This window comes from Phragmites australis, chromosome 10 (assembly GCF_958298935.1).
Source record: "Phragmites australis chromosome 10, lpPhrAust1.1, whole genome shotgun sequence".
NCBI classification, from domain to species: domain Eukaryota; kingdom Viridiplantae; phylum Streptophyta; class Magnoliopsida; order Poales; family Poaceae; genus Phragmites; species Phragmites australis.
In genome coordinates this window covers 3389622-3407868 of record NC_084930.1, presented here as the reverse complement: position 1 = coordinate 3407868, position 18247 = coordinate 3389622, and the positions used below count along the sequence as shown (strand labels likewise).

Genomic DNA, 18247 nt, shown 5'->3' with positions numbered 1-18247 from the left:
GCTCAAGTAAATCCAAGATTGGTTACAACCGGTAATAACTAACGGTCGAACAGCGAGGGCGTAGTGCACGTGATTGGGAAGGGGCCGGCAGCAGAAGAGGCCGGCGTGAGCTGCAAATGGACCACTCTGCAGCACCGTTAAAAATATCGTTAATAACCGCTCGTTTATCATTGTTTATCAAACGATTCGGTCCACATCGTTTTTATAAACCGAGCAGTTACCGTCAAATTTAAATTAAAAATTTTAAAAATTCAAAAATTTAACAAAATTCGATCGGTTTCTACCGAATTCCACCGAAGTACTGTACGGTTACCGTTACCACCGGGACCAGTAACCGTTTGCAAAACAGTAACTAACACCCTGCTCTGCAGTGCGGTGCTAGCATTCGATTGGCCGAGAGGACCACGCATTCGTAAACATGGATGGCCACACCATGTGGTGTACTACATTCCATGGCTACCCTTAGGCAAACATGATGTTTATTGCTATCAGCCTGAGCCTGTTACTGGCAGTGAACATCTGAGCTGTGTTACTTAACCACATGAGACTTCATTTGGTTGGTTTGGGGATGGTGAGATTTCATAACATTGAACTTGCACAATATGCATACAAACTGTGGATGACGAACCCAGAATTTCACATAGAATAGTTCAACAACAGCAGTAAGAAAGCTTCCGTGATGGCTAAAAGGTGACTTCATCGTTCCAAATTTGCTTCACATGCTGAGAGCCATGTAGCCGGAGCAAGGAACACCGTGCCCCACACAGAAAATGATAGCAGTTTCCTTGGCAGGACAAGAAAATGACAAGAAACAGCTCTGCTTGCTCAGGGTCTGTTGCATCAATTATTCAGCAGTATCCCCTGTACAGAAGGCTGATGCATGCATTCGGTGGTGCTAGATTCGGCTTGAATCCCTCCCGAATATGATCCTGCGAGTCCAATCAGAAACAACCAGCATCCTTGTGCGTCAACTCGCTTGTTTGCTGGACATACGGAAAAGAAAACATTAGGATTAAGAAAAAGGGTTGCCACTATATCTTATAAAACCATCCTCAATCATATTCATTTCATTTTATTTCTTTCCTAATTTCCCTCCCGTTCATATTTCCTTTTATTGCTACTATACCTCCAACTGCTTTTCTTCGAGGGAATTCATGAAGAAAAAAAAACGAATCTCATAGTGAAGAGAATGAAGGTGAGAATCTCTTCGTGATGTGAACCGCAAAAGGGAACCGTTGAAGTGTTGAAGGAAACAAGAATATCTTCGCTAAGTGAATGAGAACGAGAATCTCTAACCATTTTTCTTTTATTTTGTTTTCTTCTTGATTCCATTCATCATTCTTATTCTCTTTATTTTTTTCTCATCTCTAATAGCTTTCCTTCGAAGGGATTCACGAAAGGAAAGGAGAGAGAATCTTGAGGTGAAGGGAATGACTTTACAAATCCTTTTGTGAAGAGAACGGTGAAAGAAACCCGTTGGAGCGCTGAAGTGAATGAAAATCCCTTTACGAAGGAAATATGACTCGCGAAGAGAATTCGTTGGAGATGGTCTAAGGCTAGAGACCTAATTCACGATGAAAATGATAAGGTAGTGACTAAACACAATGAAAGATTATTCTTTCTTCAGTTAGATGGATGCAAGATGATGCCGTCGGATCTACCCGTCGCTCGCTTCCGTCAGCCGACTCCCTTGCCACCACTGGCTCCCCTTTTGCGTCGGACAGCCCTCGCCCCGGTCGGACTCGGCATGCATCCGCACCGAGCTCCCATGGACCGACCGATGCTCCTAGGCCGACAGCCTCCGACCCAGCGCCTCCCAAGCCGGTAGTCCCCTAATCCGGCGCCTCACAGACTGCACCCCTCCAGCCTCATCACCCGCTGCCAACATCTTGATGAGGCAGGATATGGCATTCCTGTCGATTATTCGAGTTCGAAGCACTGAACAGCATCACCATTTTAGAGCTATTTGCAGCCCAACACTTCGCCTCCTTCTCTGCTCTCCTCCACTCCCGATCAGCACCCGGTCGCCAGAAAGTTTTTTAAAAATAATATTAATTTCAAAAAATTGCAAAAATAATATCAGTTTAAGGAAAATTAAAAATAGCATACTGTGGCTAGACCAGTCGACGACTAGTGACATGTCATCATATCGTCTGACAACATGACCAAGTCACCAAATTGTACGACGAACAGAAGGATCATGTCGCCATGCGTGTGTGGTGAGAGGACCTATCCCATATGGTGACATAGGCAGCTTCCTGTCGCTAATCATGGTGACATGACTGTCGGAGGGTTAACTCCTGTCGCAGGGATCCTGAGGGACCCCTTTTTAGAGATTCGGCCGGGGGGATGATCCTGAATATGTTCGCTGGAGAAATAAATAGGTATGAATGCGATGGCCGGTGGGGTGGAATGATCTAATGCGGAACGGAGTAAATGCGCTGGTGTTTAGACAGGTTCAGGCCGCACGGAGGCGTAACACCCTACTCCTGTATGGATACTATAAATGCCTTGAGAATGTCCCTCAAGGATGTTGCTAGTTACAAGAATGTTTGTCTATTTTAGAGCTTGAGGCTTCTTGTTCTTCGGTCTGCGTGTGTCTGCTAGCTCTGGGTGCTCTCGATCTTCTCTTCTCTTTGCTGCTTAGCTTGCTCAGAGATTTCAAAGCTTCAAGAACCTCTTTTGCTTGTGGGTGATTGATTCACTTCAGAGCCTCTAAAAAACTCTCTCAGAAACTCTCCTTTTGTCCGTGCTGCCGGCGGCCGCCGGCAGTAGCGTGCCCTGAACGGGAGGGGGGGGCACGAGTTCCAAGATACCATAAATGGAAAGGGCATCATCATAGCCTCTGTGCGAAGTGATCGGGGGTGGAAAATACGCCCCACGCCCGGTCATCTGTCACCATAAATGCACTAGCAACGGGCGCCGTGGAGAGGGCCCACCGGGCAGCCGCAGAGCGGCTCGGCGTGCCCGTCCTGTCTTGTTCTCCTGCCATAGCAGCGCGGCAGACGGAACGCCTCAGCCCTTACGACGTTATCCCGAGACGGGTCGGATGGCACGGGATGGGACCCGTGCATTTAATGACTCCACGCGCTTCTGCCAGAATGTGGCAGGAACTGACACTGAGCATGGCGGGAGCAGTTGGGGGTGACAGACCACGCGTGCTCTTTAAATGCGGCCTTGGGCCTTTGACTGGCTGACACCTCATCAGTGGCCCCCTCGGGGACCACTATCAGGGGGCTCTCTGAGTCATCGGGGAACCGAGTGTTCAGGGGTCACTGTTCACCTCCCCGAGCACTCTCTCCCAAGAATGCCCTTTTTTATCCTCGGGGAACCGAGTGCTCGGTGGTACTGTTCAACTCCCCGAGCACTCTCTCCCGGGCACGCTTGTACGGATCCTCGGGGGACCGAGTGCTCGGGGGCTGCTGCACACAGCCCCGAGCACTCTCTCCCGGAACTTCCTTCAGTGGGTCCTCGGGATACTTTGGGTGCCCAGGGGGCCACCGCTCGCGGCCCCGGGTAGATTTCTCCTGGTACTTAGCTTTTCTGATCGTCGGGGGACTCGGGTGCTCGGGGGCCACCGTATACCTCTCCGAGCACTTTCTTCCCGGCACTTAGACTTCGCAGATCATCGGGGAACTTGGGTACTCGGGGACCACTGACTGTGGCCCCGAGCGCCCTCTCCCGGGACTTAATATTTTTTACCTCGCGGAGGAGAATCCGCGGGATGGCGCCACGTGGCGGATTGCTGGCCTGACCTCGAGATTCGGGGACCCCCGGTTCCTGATTCACCGACAATGACCTTTACCATTTTTATTTGGGGTTGAATGATTTTGTTTTGAAATTTTTTACCATTAAAAAAGAAGATGTAATTGTACTTAATTTTTCAGACTATTAACCAATATATTATTAAGTTAGCACTGAGAAAAAAATAATTGTACATGGACTTAAATTTTCAGAAACGTATGTGTTTTGAAAGATAGACTTTTCAGACATATTTTGGTGACTTCTTTACTATATTTTGTACAACTGTTATATGATATTTTTCGGTGTTTTTAAAATATATATATATATATATATATATATGTATGTATATGTGTGTGTGCATTTCAAAAAATTGCAAAAAATAGGCTACCTTGATTTGCCTGAATTAATGGCAGAAGAGGCGTATGTGAATCATTTTTTTTTTTATTGTAGAATCGTCTAGTGCCATTAGATATTTGTGCGGTATTTTGGATACTAGGATTTGACGAAAACAGAAAGTTGAACAAGTTGATTTTAATGGAAATTGCGATATACATGGATGCTGGTATGTACGGTACACGATCATTCTAACATAAACAAGTATTGTGTCTAAACCTAACATAATTTGGAGAATGTAAACAACAAAGATTACACCATCTGATCTACTAAGTGGAACGTGGGTAGTTTCTCTTCTTCACCGCTTCCAGTCCTACCTAACGCGTTCGACATGCCCTCTCGCGCCTCCTCTCCCTCTCCGCCTCACAGGCCTCCGCCATGATACATCTACGTTCCTCCCACATCTTATGCTACTGCTCTGAATGCACTTATGCATAACCTCCATCCGCTTATCGACTTCCATATCATGAAAACGTCTCCAAGCGACTCGATGCTCAGTGTGAAGGAAGAACATATCAGCTTGTGACTGTTTAGTATTTAGCCACTGTAAAATTTACCCATCCTTTCTTCTTCTTCCTCCCTCCTCCTTCCTTCCTCCTCACCTCCTCCTCCTACTATATCGTTGCCGACCCAGCCCAACGTCGTGCGATAGGCGACGGTGCAGCAAGCGTGGAGCAGCGGTGCGACACGCGTGGGCAGTGCTATGCATCGCGGTTTGATGCCTTAAAAGCATCATGTCGTCACATGGTTTGGCGAGAGGAATCTTGTCACCATTGGGTTGGCGACATGAGACATATCGCACTTGCCAACGAATTTATTATTGTGGCCCACATCATATCGCCAGACGGTATGGCGACATGTCACTAGTTGCCGACTAGTCTGGTGACAGTATTCTCACAATTTTCATGAAACCGATATTATTTTTGCAATTTTCTTTGAAATTAATATTATTTTAAAAAATTTGCCGTTGGATGCTGCTTGAGTGCTTGTCTCACTACGGCCGCTCGATTTTCCTTGTGTCAGCGATCCATCCATTCCCTTTCTTGACCTCTTTGGATTAGGGGTGGAAACAAGCCGAGTCGAACCTGACTCGGCTCGGTTTGAATGAGCTCGGCTGTGAGCGAGCCGAGCCAGGCTCGGCTATGTCAAGTTACCAAGCTGAAATTCAAGCTTGGCTTGGGCTCAGTGGCTGCATGAGCCAGGCCAGTAGCACACCATGGCCAGGGTCAAGTGGAGGGAACTAAGCCCCATTACTTACCCTCCAACCCTGTTCTCTCTCTCGCTCCCTCACTCTCTTCCTCGAGCAAACCAGATCACAACACTCAGAGTAGCGCAACATGCCCCAAGGACCGAGGTCCCAAATCCGACGCCACCGAGTGTAGATCCACACCAACCAAGCCCCAAGGACCGAGGTCCCAAAGAGGAGCTGCATGAGGCATCCCAGAGTTGTTCCCTTCACATCTTGTCGAGTTCACTGACAGATTTGAGCTCGGCGCCATTTTCTTCTTTGTCTCTAGCAGTTGTTGCATCACCTCACCAACGCACTGCCAGTCCACAACTTGTTTGTCCCAGCTAGCCACATAGTGAGCATCACTACATCCAGTTGCACGTTTCATGCATGCTCCATCATCTTCTACCTAGCACCGGCACGCCTCTCCTAGCTGGCCAAGCGCCGCCAGGCCAAGCTGCTCGCTGCCAGCACCTTCCCGACCAAGCTTGTCCATTGAGGCCCCTTCACTGAGTTCACCGTCTTGCACTACACCTCCCACTGCTGCTTGTGGCTGCCGCCGTCACCTAGCTTGCTGCAGGGCACCATCCCCTCCACCGTTAGCCACCTCTCTTCCTCTCTTAATCTCAATATACCTTTCTTATCTCAATCTCGTGAGCTTGGTGATGGGTGAAGAGGCAACAGATAGATGACAACGGTGGAGAGGCGAAGGTGATAGAGAGGTGGCGGGTGAGTGGAGAGGCAGCGGGCAAAGAAACAACATCAGGCACCAGGCTTTTACATGGGCTGGGCCAGCGAGCGAGCCAATGAGTCACTCGCGAGCCAGCTTGGGCAGGCTCGGCTCATTTGGCCTTCGAGCCGAGCTAAACCTTTTTGAGCCCAAGCTGGCTCGTGAGCCCGAGCTATATTTCCAGCCCTACTCTGGATCCATCCAATCTTGTTCAGCTTGATTAATAAAGGGAAATTAGATATACGTCATTATAAATGTTAGGGTTTTAAAATATACCATTACAAATCCGCTATTTGAAGACATACCGTTACAAATCTCCTGAAATTAGATTCATAATATTACTTTTGTCTCTAGCTCCATTTCATATGCTTTCTCACTGCCATATTTCCATATGGACCATTTTGCCCCTCATGCTGCTTTAATTGTTCCGGGTCCAACTTGACCAGCTCGCGCACCCCGACTTAATTGAACACCAGTTCTGGTCCATGAAAATTGAGTACATAACATCACAGACATCACACAAAGCATAACATACTGGAATAACTGAACATAATAGCTTCTTCAGTCTTACACTGCATAACAGCACAGATAAGTTCAGCACATAACACAAGATCTTACGCTGCGTAACAGCACATATAAGCTCACAATTTCATCGGGTCATACATAACACAAGGTTCTACATAACACAATGCCATGTGTCTTTTTTTGGTTGGCTCGTGACACAAATTGGGTTGTATCCCCCCCTCCCCAGTCCTCTCTACACGGCCATGGTGCTGCTTCTGGCTCAATCCGCGGAGATAGCCCTAGAGTTCACCTGGCCCATCGTATTTTCGTGTTATTTTCGGCCCTGCCCAACACCGAGCTAGACAAGTTCTTTTTCCCATTTCTTTTTCTACCTTTTCCCCTCGCATTATTAGAATTTTTAGGATATTTTGTTGTTTATATGGTTTCATTTTAAAGATAAATCCTCCTGCATATTTATGCATCCGTCATCAAAATGACAATTATTTTTTAAAAAAACTATACTACTCCTCTCTAACAAATTCTCGTCACTTCGTTTTTCATTTTTGACCAATTATATCTCCAAATAAAATGCTCGTACGAGAACAATACAAGTAGATTGGTGATTGGTTGTAAGCTGCTCTGCATCTGCACACCAGTATACAAAGTAAAATTCATCAGGAAACAAAAAAATCAACCCTCATACTGTCATCCTTCGCTCGATCGCTTCAGAGTTCCGGCTGATGAATAAAAACCTACAATCCATTATTCGTTAAAAAAAACACAATACATTAGAGGTACAAAGGGATGCTATTAGTATCCCGACTTGCTGCAGCAGCAGCAGCACAATTTGGAATCTTCACACATTCAGTGTGATAGTGAAGTACTAGGCTTTAGGACTGGGGTTGTATAAACCACGCTAACCCGAGCCAAATATGATGCTCCAGAATTACATCAGTAGCAAGTGTATAACCAATGAGGATATACTGAAATAGTAGACAATCTGGTGTACGTTCATGCCCAAACGTTAGCATCAAGTGTGGAATTGGAACTAAAAGGCATTTTAGCATAGTATATGCAGAATATCCAACAGCTAGATCACAAATTTCAGAACCAATGAAACTGAAATTCATAAAAGTGTGTTTTGATAAATATGATGCTCCAACGGAGTAGCCGAAAGAAAGAACCGAATAATTTGTGACTTGGTTAACACCTTATTACAAAGTTTTTGTATGATTAACTCATGGTAAGATGAGGTTGTTCTTACAGTTAACTATATCTAGAAGATGGTCGCTCCTGAGAACCGCGAGGCAACCCTTTATGAAGGATGTAAGGGGAGAAAATCAAATATGTCATTTCTTCGTACTTGAGGCTATTTAGCTAAAGTACATGTTCCATTGTCAAAAAAAAAAAAAAGACCAAAGACTATCAATTGTGTCACACATCTATGTGATACTCATGAATTAAAGTACATGGATATGACCGTAACGTCCAATCCAAGAGCTAAGACAAAAACAGCCTAATACAGGGTGTTGCATACGAGGAGATTCTCGCACCAAGGCTAGGGATCAAGGTTTAGTCCTCCTCATTCTGTATGAGCCAATTTATATACGACTAGGTAATTTGTTCAAACCCAAAAGATACTTTTTACTTAAATCCTGTATATCAAATAAGATTAACTCCAATATTAAAATTTGGTAGGGATTATTGAAAAAAATATGAATTTTAATATTTTCTTTTCTTGGGCTCTTTTTCTTTGGTTTTGCTGGCCCGTTAGTGGATATGTGGTCCAAGCCCATGACGGGCTGGTTGCACAAATGGGACAGCAGATGCTGATTGGCTAGGGTTAAGAAAAATCAAGAGAAAATAAGAAAGAGAGAGGAGAGCCAGCAGCGACTCTTGGGCAGCGGCGGGGGCACAACTACCTTCCCTGATTCCTTCGGGGATTGTGGGTGGGGGGGGGTGCTGGAGGGCGAGGCCGTGGCTATTAGAGGGTTGGCTCCTTCTCTCGGTAAAAGAGTAGAAAACTTCCCCTATTTTTTGGATCTCTACTGATTTTTCCCTGTTTTTCGGTTGCATCTCTTAACTTGATTGGAGAGGGACTCCAATTCTGGCTCTGGTGCTTCGGTACTCGGGTGATTTGGTGGTGGAGCTCCTATGTTGGGGCTTATTGGAGCGGTGAACGTCGAGACTTGCTCGCACTTGTAGTGACTGCGCGGTTGAGGCTTTGTATCTCTGTCTTTCCTCTCACCGGTGGTAACTGACGGGTGATCGGATTTCTAGGATAGCGGCTGTAAAGGCATGCCTTGCCTCAGTCATTTGTGCGTTTTAGCAAGTTACTTTGTGAGTTTTTCTTCTCCTTTCTATTTTGGACAACATGGTTATATATTTGTAGATGCTTGATGATGTATGTTGATACTGAGACTGGACATGATTTCTGAGTACAATAGATAGACACAGGCATTCTCAGTCTCTCGGTATTTTGGTAGCCTTGGATGTTTTAGTCGATGTATGTTCTTGATCTATTCTTGTGCATCGAGACATGTTTGATTCTGAACTCCAGGGGTCTACCTGTTGGGTGATTCCTGGTTGGATGTTGCTGTTACTGCAGAGTGTGCTTGTCAATTTTGATTCTAATTGCAGTAGCTAATCAATTACATCTCTGTCTTTGTTTTATCTGATTAGCATGTGTATGCTTTGTTTTAGGACAGCAGCATCGCCCAAGATGATGTTATAAATCTAGAGAAACTGCTCAGATTCTATAACTATGCTCATACTAGTCGGTATTCCGAATGTCAACGAGTGTCTAGGCAGTATCCGCGTGCCGACACATACAAGTCCCACTCACACATATTTTTATAATTTTTATTTTTATTTTTTATTTTTGCAATTTTTAATTAACATATTATTAAGGGAAAAATGCAAAAAAAAAACCCCAAAAATCACTTGGATTTTGACTTTTCCCCCAAAAGTTATTTTGTTGAAAAAAAAACCCCTAAAGATTTGATTTTGTTGCAAAAACACCCCCAAAAATCTAAAAAAAATTAAACAAAATCACAAAAAATTCTAAAAAAATCTAGAGACAATTCTAAGACCTTTTGTGAAATTTGTTTTCAAAAATAATATCATTTGCATCATATTTCATGGAGAGTAAGTTAGAAAAAAAAAGAAAAACGTGCAGCTCATTTATTAATTCGAGTTAAATGCATAGTTAATTATTTACTAATCCAAAAATCATGAAATAATTTTTTTTAGTCTTCTTACATAATCCTCTATCTTCTAAAAATACATGAAATCTTGAAATAGTTATTGTAACATGCAAGATTGAGTAAATGTGTTACAAATATATTAATTCATAACTAATCCATAACACTCCAAAATTAGTGAAACCACATTTATTAATTTACTTAAACAATTATTTGTGTAGGAAAAATAATGGTGGATATGACAAAGTTAAAATAACATGAGTTAATAAATGAGCTGCACATTTTTTTCGAACTTCCTCTCTATGAAATATGATGGAAAGGATATTATTTTTGAAAACAAATTTCACATAAGGTCTTAGAATTGTCTCTAGTTTTTTTTAGAATTTTTTTGCGATTTTTTTATTTTTAGAATTTTTGGGGGGTTTTTTTATAATAAAATCAAATTTTCGGGGTTTTTTATAATAAAATCAAATTTTCGGGGTTTTTTTACAATAAAATAATTTTTGGAGTAAAGTCAAAATCCAACTGACTTTTAGCAGGATTTTTGCATTTTTCCCTGTTATTAATTATATAACCCACCTGCCAAGTGCCAGCCGCTCCCGGCTCCCCCGCGCGCATCCCATTCTCCGCCGGCCGCGCGCATCTCATTCTCCGCACCCTCGCAATAAACAACGCGCCGCGCCCGTCGCTAGCTAGCTTAGCCTCGCGCTTGCCGCCTCCCCGCTCGCTTCATCGCTTGTCCCCGTCTCGCCTCGACGTCTCCGAGCAGGAGGAAGAGTAAGCGGCAAGCCACCCATCACCACCACCAACCTCCCGCGCTGTTGATTCGCGGCTTCCCATGCGGTTGCCGCCGTGGGAGGCGCGGCGGCATTCGCGATCGCGGGGACGATGGGGCTCGTGGGCGGCGTCCTCGGCTTCGCGCTCGGGCTCGCCATCGGGCTCGCCGCCGCCTACCTCGTCTACCTCCGCTACTTCGCCGCTCGCCGTCTCCAGGTGATCACCTCCCCTCTATCCGTTGCTCCGTTCCGTTGATTAGTTGGACGTTCCACCCTGCCTTTCCGCTTCTGGATTAGTTCGAATTGATTGATCGATCGCGTTGGTTACTGGTTAGTTCGACGACGAGCTTCCGTGAGTAATGCGTGCGCGCATCAGCTCAAACGATTAGATCGTGAGCACCGCATCAGGCGTGCACATCAGCACGCTAGCTTCCCCCGTACAGATGCTGCAGGGGTAGGCCACCGGGCACCGGCCGCCCAAGCTCCTAACCCCACACATGGTTGGGGAAGATTTGATTGGGATGTTTGGTTCCTATTGGTTAACTAGCTTCGCGTCTTGGAGGAAAAATAGCCACCAAGTACGTAGTGAGTTGTTGGTGTATTCTATATTTTCTGTGTGCTTGCTGTCCTCAGAAGTCCATGCCTGATTGCCTCGGGTGCTGCAGTTTTCAGTTCTGGCTAAGCACGCCTCTTTGGTCTTTGGTTGTCCAGTAGGTTCCTTTCAGAAATATTTGGCCAGCGGAAAGTACTTTTCCAGCTTTGAATGGCCTGCCTGCTCGCTCGCGTATCCGATTCCGGTTTGCCTTATACGGATTATATGCTTCCCCAGTAAGCATTTGCACGAACGGAATTTTTTTTCTAGAATACAGCACGAGTGGATTGTACATGTCAGCTGATATAGAGGCATTTAGACTAGGAAATCGCTGCACTGGAGGTTTCGGGAAATCAAGTTGGGGAGTTCTGATGGAGGAATGACGACGGGATTATGTGTCTCCGTCCGTGTGGGACACTGGATACCACGGGCTGCAAAAACAATGTGCCAAGCCCATGACAAAAAGAAATATCTGTATGCATTTGTATAATGCGGTTGCCTGTGTGAAATGGGATGAGTGCCGACTGATACAGAATATCAATCGATGCTCAGTGACATATCTAATTAGCTTAGTCCAGAAGAAACTTGGAGGATACTTTTTTTTTGTAGTTGTCTAATGGGCTTAGAATCATTTGCCTTGGAAGGCCATGTGGTTTGCACTAAGTCACAGGTAGTTTAGCAGTTAGCCTATAGGAATGAAAAGGACATGGTTGAATATGCTGGGAACAAAATCCAACTTGCAAATTTACTTAAGATATCTAGCGTACTTTGTTGAACCCTTTCTTTTGAGACTAAAATGACATTTGGATGCCTTAGTTCATAAGGAAAGAAATATTCAAATCCACGATGCTAAGTAAAGAAAAGGTTGATAATATGACAACTAAATCCTCTTGAGGTCCACTGCTGCAATATTCAGTCAGGTCTAACATATATTAATATTTTTAAAAATATAAGAGTCCAGAGTCCAGATTCCAGACAACTAATCCTCTTGAGGTCCACTGCTGCAATATTCAGTCAGGTCTAACATATATTAACATTTTTAAAAATATATATATAACATTTGTTTAATTTTTTGTCGCCTTTTGTTCTTACATAATATATGCCAGCCTTGTACCCATGAATTGCCAATAAAGATAGATCCTGTTTCATCAAGGTACATCAGTTCTTGGAAAATTGCTTTGAAGTATCGGTAATCTGTGGTAGCTGAGATCATGTGATTGTAGGTTCAAGTGTTGATTCAGTGTCCTTTTTTCGGATTTTCCCTTTTTAAAAAATGAATCCAAAAAATAATGGTCTGGAATTCAGATTAACTTTACCATAAAATATCAGCACCGTTTGTTTTTTCTTTACGATATTCTTCCCTGACTATAGTAACCAATAATAAGACGAATCCGTAAATTTCCATATACGTTGACATTTTGGATGTGTCGTGATCTGGTTGTTCGTGATTGACTTTGCAGGATCCTGTCATTAGACCTCTACGAGATTTAGATTCTGAAACCTTGAAGACAGCAATACCAGATATTCCGTTATGGGTGAAGAGCCCAGACTATGAACGGGTGGGTACTTGTTATTCTAGTGTACCAATTATTTATTCTTTGTTTCTTCAAGGTAATGTTCATCGTACATCAGTCTCTGTTTGGTGTGCAACAAGGGCGAGCATATGCAGATGTAAGTCAACTGCATGTTAGTTGAAAAGATGGACAATGTTATAGCCTTGAGGAACATCTCTGTACGAACATCATGAAGTATATGGAAGAAATGGAAACTGTTGCAGCTTTTACTCAAAAGCAAATTATGCTTAGAAAAAAAGCAGTCATTACAGATAAAGTGATAAATCAAATACTGAGCATAAGCATGTTTGTTAGTTGGAAACAAATAGATTTTTATCTATAGAACAACAATTTTCATGGAAATTCACTTTTTTGGGGGGAAATAGAGCTTTATTAACTCTCATCATTATATCAAGCTGATACAAACACACAAAAGCTAACCCCCGGCCTCTGCATTACTAAGATGCACACAACCACTCACTAAGAAGCCAGAACGTTACAAGAGACCCATAATAGGGAAATTCACCTAATATATTACTATTAAGTTTCTCCATTAAAACAACACAACTTGACAGTGATGGGTTTACCTTCAAATATCAGCATTGACGTGGCAAATGTTTTGTCCATGTTTACCTTTTGGAGAGACACCAGTTTTAAAACAAGTATTCCTACTAAGGATGGATGTGAACTATGAATCCCCCAATTTGAAAAATGAGATTTAGGAAGCGATACCTTGTCATCAATGAGCGTTTCCATTATCATAGTGTAAGATAGGAGTCACTGAGTCCTGTTAGCTTAGGTATCATGTAAAAAAATTGCCAAAGTTCTTGAGGTGACTAGATAAGAACATGGGTTGTTTTATGTTCGATTAGCATGATTTATATTTCTTCACCCATTTTGAACACTATTCTACTGATGTTTTAATGTTTTTTAATGGGAATTTTTTTAAAAAAAATTGGAAACTGATGTTGCAATGCTCAGACACAAAATTTAGTTGATGAATTCATAACATTTTTATTGTCTTGCAGGTTGACTGGATGAACACATTTATTTTTGACATGTGGCCTTTCCTGGATAAGGTTCTTTCAACTTTCATATGGCCTATTTTGTACAAATTTTAGTGTGTTATCCACGGCAACATTATTTGTGTGCTGTATAAATTTTAGTTGGAAGCATGACCAGCTAAAATAATGTTCTTCATTGAACACAGGCAATATGCAACAATATAAAACGTGCGACAAGGCCAATATTTGATCAATATATTGGATCATATGGTATAGAATCAATTGAATTTAGACAGTTAACACTTGGGGCTCTTCCGCCTACGTTTCAAGGTCTGTAATTTCTCTTAGAGAGCTTACTGTTTGGGTGCAATTTGCCCAGTGACACAGCAATGTTGTCTCCTCAAACGATGACTATTATTACAACATAAAAGAACAAAGTTTTTTTCCAATTTCATACAACTCAAGTGTGTGGTATGAACAAATCAAATCGATAATGCAGTTCCACGCATCATTCCCTCAAACAACTCTTATTTAAATGATGAAAATAGCCTTATTAACTCTTACTTAGTGCAATATTTCATTAAAAAATTGAAAGAAATTGAGATGTATTATTGTTTGTTGTACTTGGTTTCCAACTTGTATTCGGATTTGATCTGAATATATCTTCACCATATTTTTCCTTGGTTAAGACAGGAATTAAAGTCTACCAAATGCAAGAAAAAGAATTGGTAATTGAGCCTTTGATTCGGTGGGCTAGCATAACAAATGTAATCATTGACGTGAAGGTGCATTCTTTCAAAGTGCCTGTTCAGGTTAGCTTTGTCCCTGGCTGCATTATACAGACAAGCTTGGTAGCCCATTGACGTGATCATACTGCCGTTTTCAGCTCGTAGATTTGCATATAACGGTAAAACCACGTCTGACTCTGAAACCACTTGTGCCAAGCTTTCCCGGCTTTGCTAACTTGTGTGTTTCACTAATGGAGAAGGTAATAAATATGTTCGTTTGGTGTGCACTTAATTTCATTAAATAATACTAACTCAAGTTTTATGGATATAGCCACATATCGACTTCGGATTCAAATTGCTAGGGGGAGATGTCATGGCAATTCCAGGCTTGTATCGGTTTGTTCAGGTAATTGCTCGTTTGCCTTGGATAAAACATTTCCCAAACAGACTCTTGAGTAACAAACCATATAATATGTTCTCCCTGGTCTTATTAGCTATCTGTTTTCTCCCTTTCTCACAGGATCAAATATCAAAGCAAATTTCAATTTTGTATCACTGGCCTAAGGTTATACAGATTCCTATCTTAGATGGAGCAAGGTGACATTCTCCAGTAATGACATCCAGACAACTATTGTTTGTAGCTTAAATTTTTATGGGTCACAATCTTTAAACTTTGCATAATCAAGTTGCTTATAGCTATCCTGCTTGCAACAAGATATATATCAATTCGATCCCTCCTGATTATCGTCAGTTACGTACATATGATGCATTCATATTCCACACTATATTTTCTTAAAACATAAATTCCACACATAATTTGGTGATAAGATTCTCTCTGGAGGAGGGAACCTCATCATTAAAATTCTTAACAACAGCAATCCTTGGGGCCCTGTTTCTAAGTAGATGGTTATATTATTGAATGAAGCAAGCTCCACTTTAACTTTTTCAACAAATTCTCCAACCAATTTGAACTTAAATCATTAATTATTTTTATGGACCATATTGCAGTGGTGCTACAATGAAGCCAGTTGGAATATTGCACGTGAAGGTAATTAGAGCCATGAATCTTCTCAAGATGGATTTGCTTGGAAAATCTGATCCCTATGTCAAGATGCGCCTGAGTGGTGAGAGACTTCCCTCAAAGAAAACATCTGTTAAGATGAACAACCTGAATCCTGAATGGAATGAACACTTCAGGTTCATAGTCAAGGATCCTGAGACGCAAGTCCTTGAGCTCCACATGTTTGATTGGGAAAAGGTTTAGCTTACTGCATTAAACTTATCGTCCTTCTTTTCTACTTTCTGATATCCCCATAATCCTCATCTTGATGACAATCCTATGCTTTTCCTGATTTGCATTGGCAGAAGAGTCAAGACACCAATTAATCACCTTTCCCTGTTCTGATTGTGCAGGTCAAAATGCATGACAAATTGGGTATGCAAATAATTCCCCTCCGCTTGCTTACTCCTTACGAGAGCAAGTTATTTACACTCGACCTTCTTAAAAGCATGAACCCAAATGATCCACATAACAAGAAGAATAGAGGAAAGCTCATTGTCGAGTTGACATTTGATCCCTTTAGAGAAGACAATAGCAGGGCCAGTGTGACTTCAGATGGTGAAGGCAATGCCAGCCTAAGAAGGGACAACTCATCCGGTGGTGGGTTGTTGTTGGTTTCGGTAGAAAATGCAGAAAATGTCGAAGGGAAACGCCACACAAATCCATATGCTGAGGTTCTTTTTAGGGGAGAACGGAAGAAAACAAAGGTAAGGATTTGAAATCCTTTTGCTTATATAACAATGTTTCATTTATTTTTTAAATTTGCGTTGCCAAACATAGCAAGCCTACTTCTTGAGTTCAACCCTATTTGACACGCTGTTAGTTACAAATTATGGTTAAGGATAGGTTACCATGACAGTCTAACCCCATTGAGACTTCCTCTGTTTTTATCCATTACGGTTATCACTTTACTAGCCAGGTGAATTGAACTGTTTAATTTGGTAACCGTGTCTGAGTTGAGAAGTGGTAGCGTCCAGACTTCAGAGTCGGTTGTAGAGTATGCTTATTGTCTTGACAAAATGTCTAGGTTCTTGCCCTGCTAGGCTGAAGTTGTAGAAAGCTGTCCAGTATTGTTGTAGAATGCTTATTGTGCAGAAATTTGTGGATGATGGGAGTGACTCCTCTGTGCACCCTAAAGTTTCATTTAGAGAACGGATCCAGAATTTTTCTGACATGAAAATACGGAAGACGACGGTAACCGGTGCAGTTCATTCTATCATGACTGTATCATCTGAATAGAATCTTGCACCATAATCATTTGCATCGAAGGTGACAAAAGAGATAGAAAAGCACTTAAATCTGACTAAACTGCACAGCACCTGACGTGTTGCATCCTAGGGGTTTCACTTTTCACACGACTTTACTGCTACGTGATAACACTGTATGAAACTAAATTCTTCAACTACACAAAAACTCAAACTTATTGGCGTGCAGTCCAGGAACCAAAATCCATTATGAACCGACAACCATTTCTTGGCTATATCTACCTTGCTCTTGCAGGTGATCAGGAAAACAAGAGATCCAAGATGGAGTGAGGAGTTCCAGTTCATGGTAGACGAGCCTCCTGTGGCTGATAAGATCCGTATCGAAGTCAGAAGCAAGCGCCGCGGCCTCCCCTTCCGCAATAAGGTCAGCCACGTTCGTTACTTTGCCTGCAGGTTGCAGGCTTGCAGCAGCTTTCTGCTGTCTCAATGCCCTCTGAATCAATCAATCTTCTCAACAACATTTCAGGAATCGCTGGGGCATGTGGATATAAACCTAGTGGACGTCGTGAACAATGGCCGGATCAACGAGAAATACCATCTGATCAACTCGAGAAACGGGACGATACACGTCGAAATCAAATGGAGCACTGTGTGAGTCTGTCGTACATGGCCTGCTGGCCGCCGCAATTCCTTTGTACATGTATGTTGTAACTCTACTTCCTGTAATGAAATGATCCATCTGCGCTTTTAGCGTATGTTGTAACATTGATGGACAACCGACGGCGTGTGACGACTCGTTTGTATATAAGCTTGTCTGGTTGCTGAATTTCGAGGATTTATCTCACTCCACCGATAGGCGTTTGAAGACATTCAGTGAGACGTCGAGTGACAAATTCTCGAGTCAACCTCATAGGTCCTCAAGTGCTACCTCGTTTTCAATATATTAGCAACCATATCCCCGAAAAAGAAACTGATGAGTTTTGCTATGGAACATGAGAATATCGTCCCCTAATGTTGTGCCGAGAGGGGTGCCAAGAAGAGAGAATGGGTCGTCACCGGCCGGAGGGGCCGCGGCAGCTTTCGACGAGCCGGGCGAGCAGCGCCCCTATCTCCCTAAACGCTAATTCAGGCCGGCTGGCTGATTATTTCTGATAGCAGGGCCGAGGCGCGGTCGTTGCTCCAAATGCCGATCAGGGTTGGGTTTTTTCATCGCTATACCAATGGTAGGAGAAGAAAATATCACATTTTTTCGTGAGTCTGAGAATGGTCTAATTTTAGAACAAGTTGATTTGGAAAAACAAAAACACTGTTTGACTCTAATATAGAAAATCACATCCATATCAAGGACATTTTTTTAGCATGGAGCAGCAGATCCAATATTAAGATAGGGAGTCCTTGATCAAGAAAATTACTGAAGATGAGATGAAGGGTGTAGTGTTTAATATAAAGTTAGATACTGCACCTGGTCCAAATGGTTTTAGGATATCCTTCTTCAGAAATTTCTAGAATGTGATAAAAAGGATATTA

General features: G+C 42.7%; 1 protein-coding gene across 4 annotated transcripts; it reads left to right on the top strand.

Moving 5' to 3' along the window:
- The first annotated feature begins 10397 nt into the window (after nucleotides 1–10397).
- Nucleotides 10398–17548, top strand: LOC133883745 (synaptotagmin-3-like). 4 transcript variants are annotated; one of them, XM_062323163.1, is made up of 12 exons: nucleotides 10398–10795; nucleotides 12631–12729; nucleotides 13752–13802; nucleotides 13934–14057; nucleotides 14421–14539; nucleotides 14614–14715; nucleotides 14787–14861; nucleotides 14976–15052; nucleotides 15464–15713; nucleotides 15869–16222; nucleotides 17016–17144; nucleotides 17247–17548. In XM_062323163.1, the coding sequence occupies exons 1-12, from the start codon at nucleotides 10691–10693 to the stop codon at nucleotides 17373–17375; spliced, it is 1614 nt and encodes a 537-aa protein (XP_062179147.1). In that variant the 5' UTR covers nucleotides 10398–10690; the 3' UTR covers nucleotides 17376–17548. The 4 variants fall into 4 exon arrangements, with proteins under 4 accessions (XP_062179147.1, XP_062179148.1, XP_062179150.1 ...); XM_062323164.1 differs by having other exon boundaries at nucleotides 10746–10795; nucleotides 12631–12841; XM_062323166.1 differs by lacking the exons at nucleotides 10398–10795; nucleotides 12631–12729; nucleotides 13934–14057 and adding an exon at nucleotides 12824–12841.
- Nucleotides 17549–18247: the final 699 nt, after the last annotated feature.

Bases quoted from the DNA above. Each gene is read 5' to 3' on its own strand.
- LOC133883745 (XM_062323163.1), top strand. From the start codon at position 10,691: ATGGGGCTCGTGGGCGGCGTCCTCGGCTTCGCGCTCGGGCTCGCCATC. The intron at 15,053-15,463 runs GTGACATTCTCC...ACCATATTGCAG, and splicing joins CCTATCTTAGATGGAGCAAG to TGGTGCTACAATGAAGCCAG. The intron at 15,714-15,868 runs GTTTAGCTTACT...CTGATTGTGCAG, and splicing joins ACATGTTTGATTGGGAAAAG to GTCAAAATGCATGACAAATT.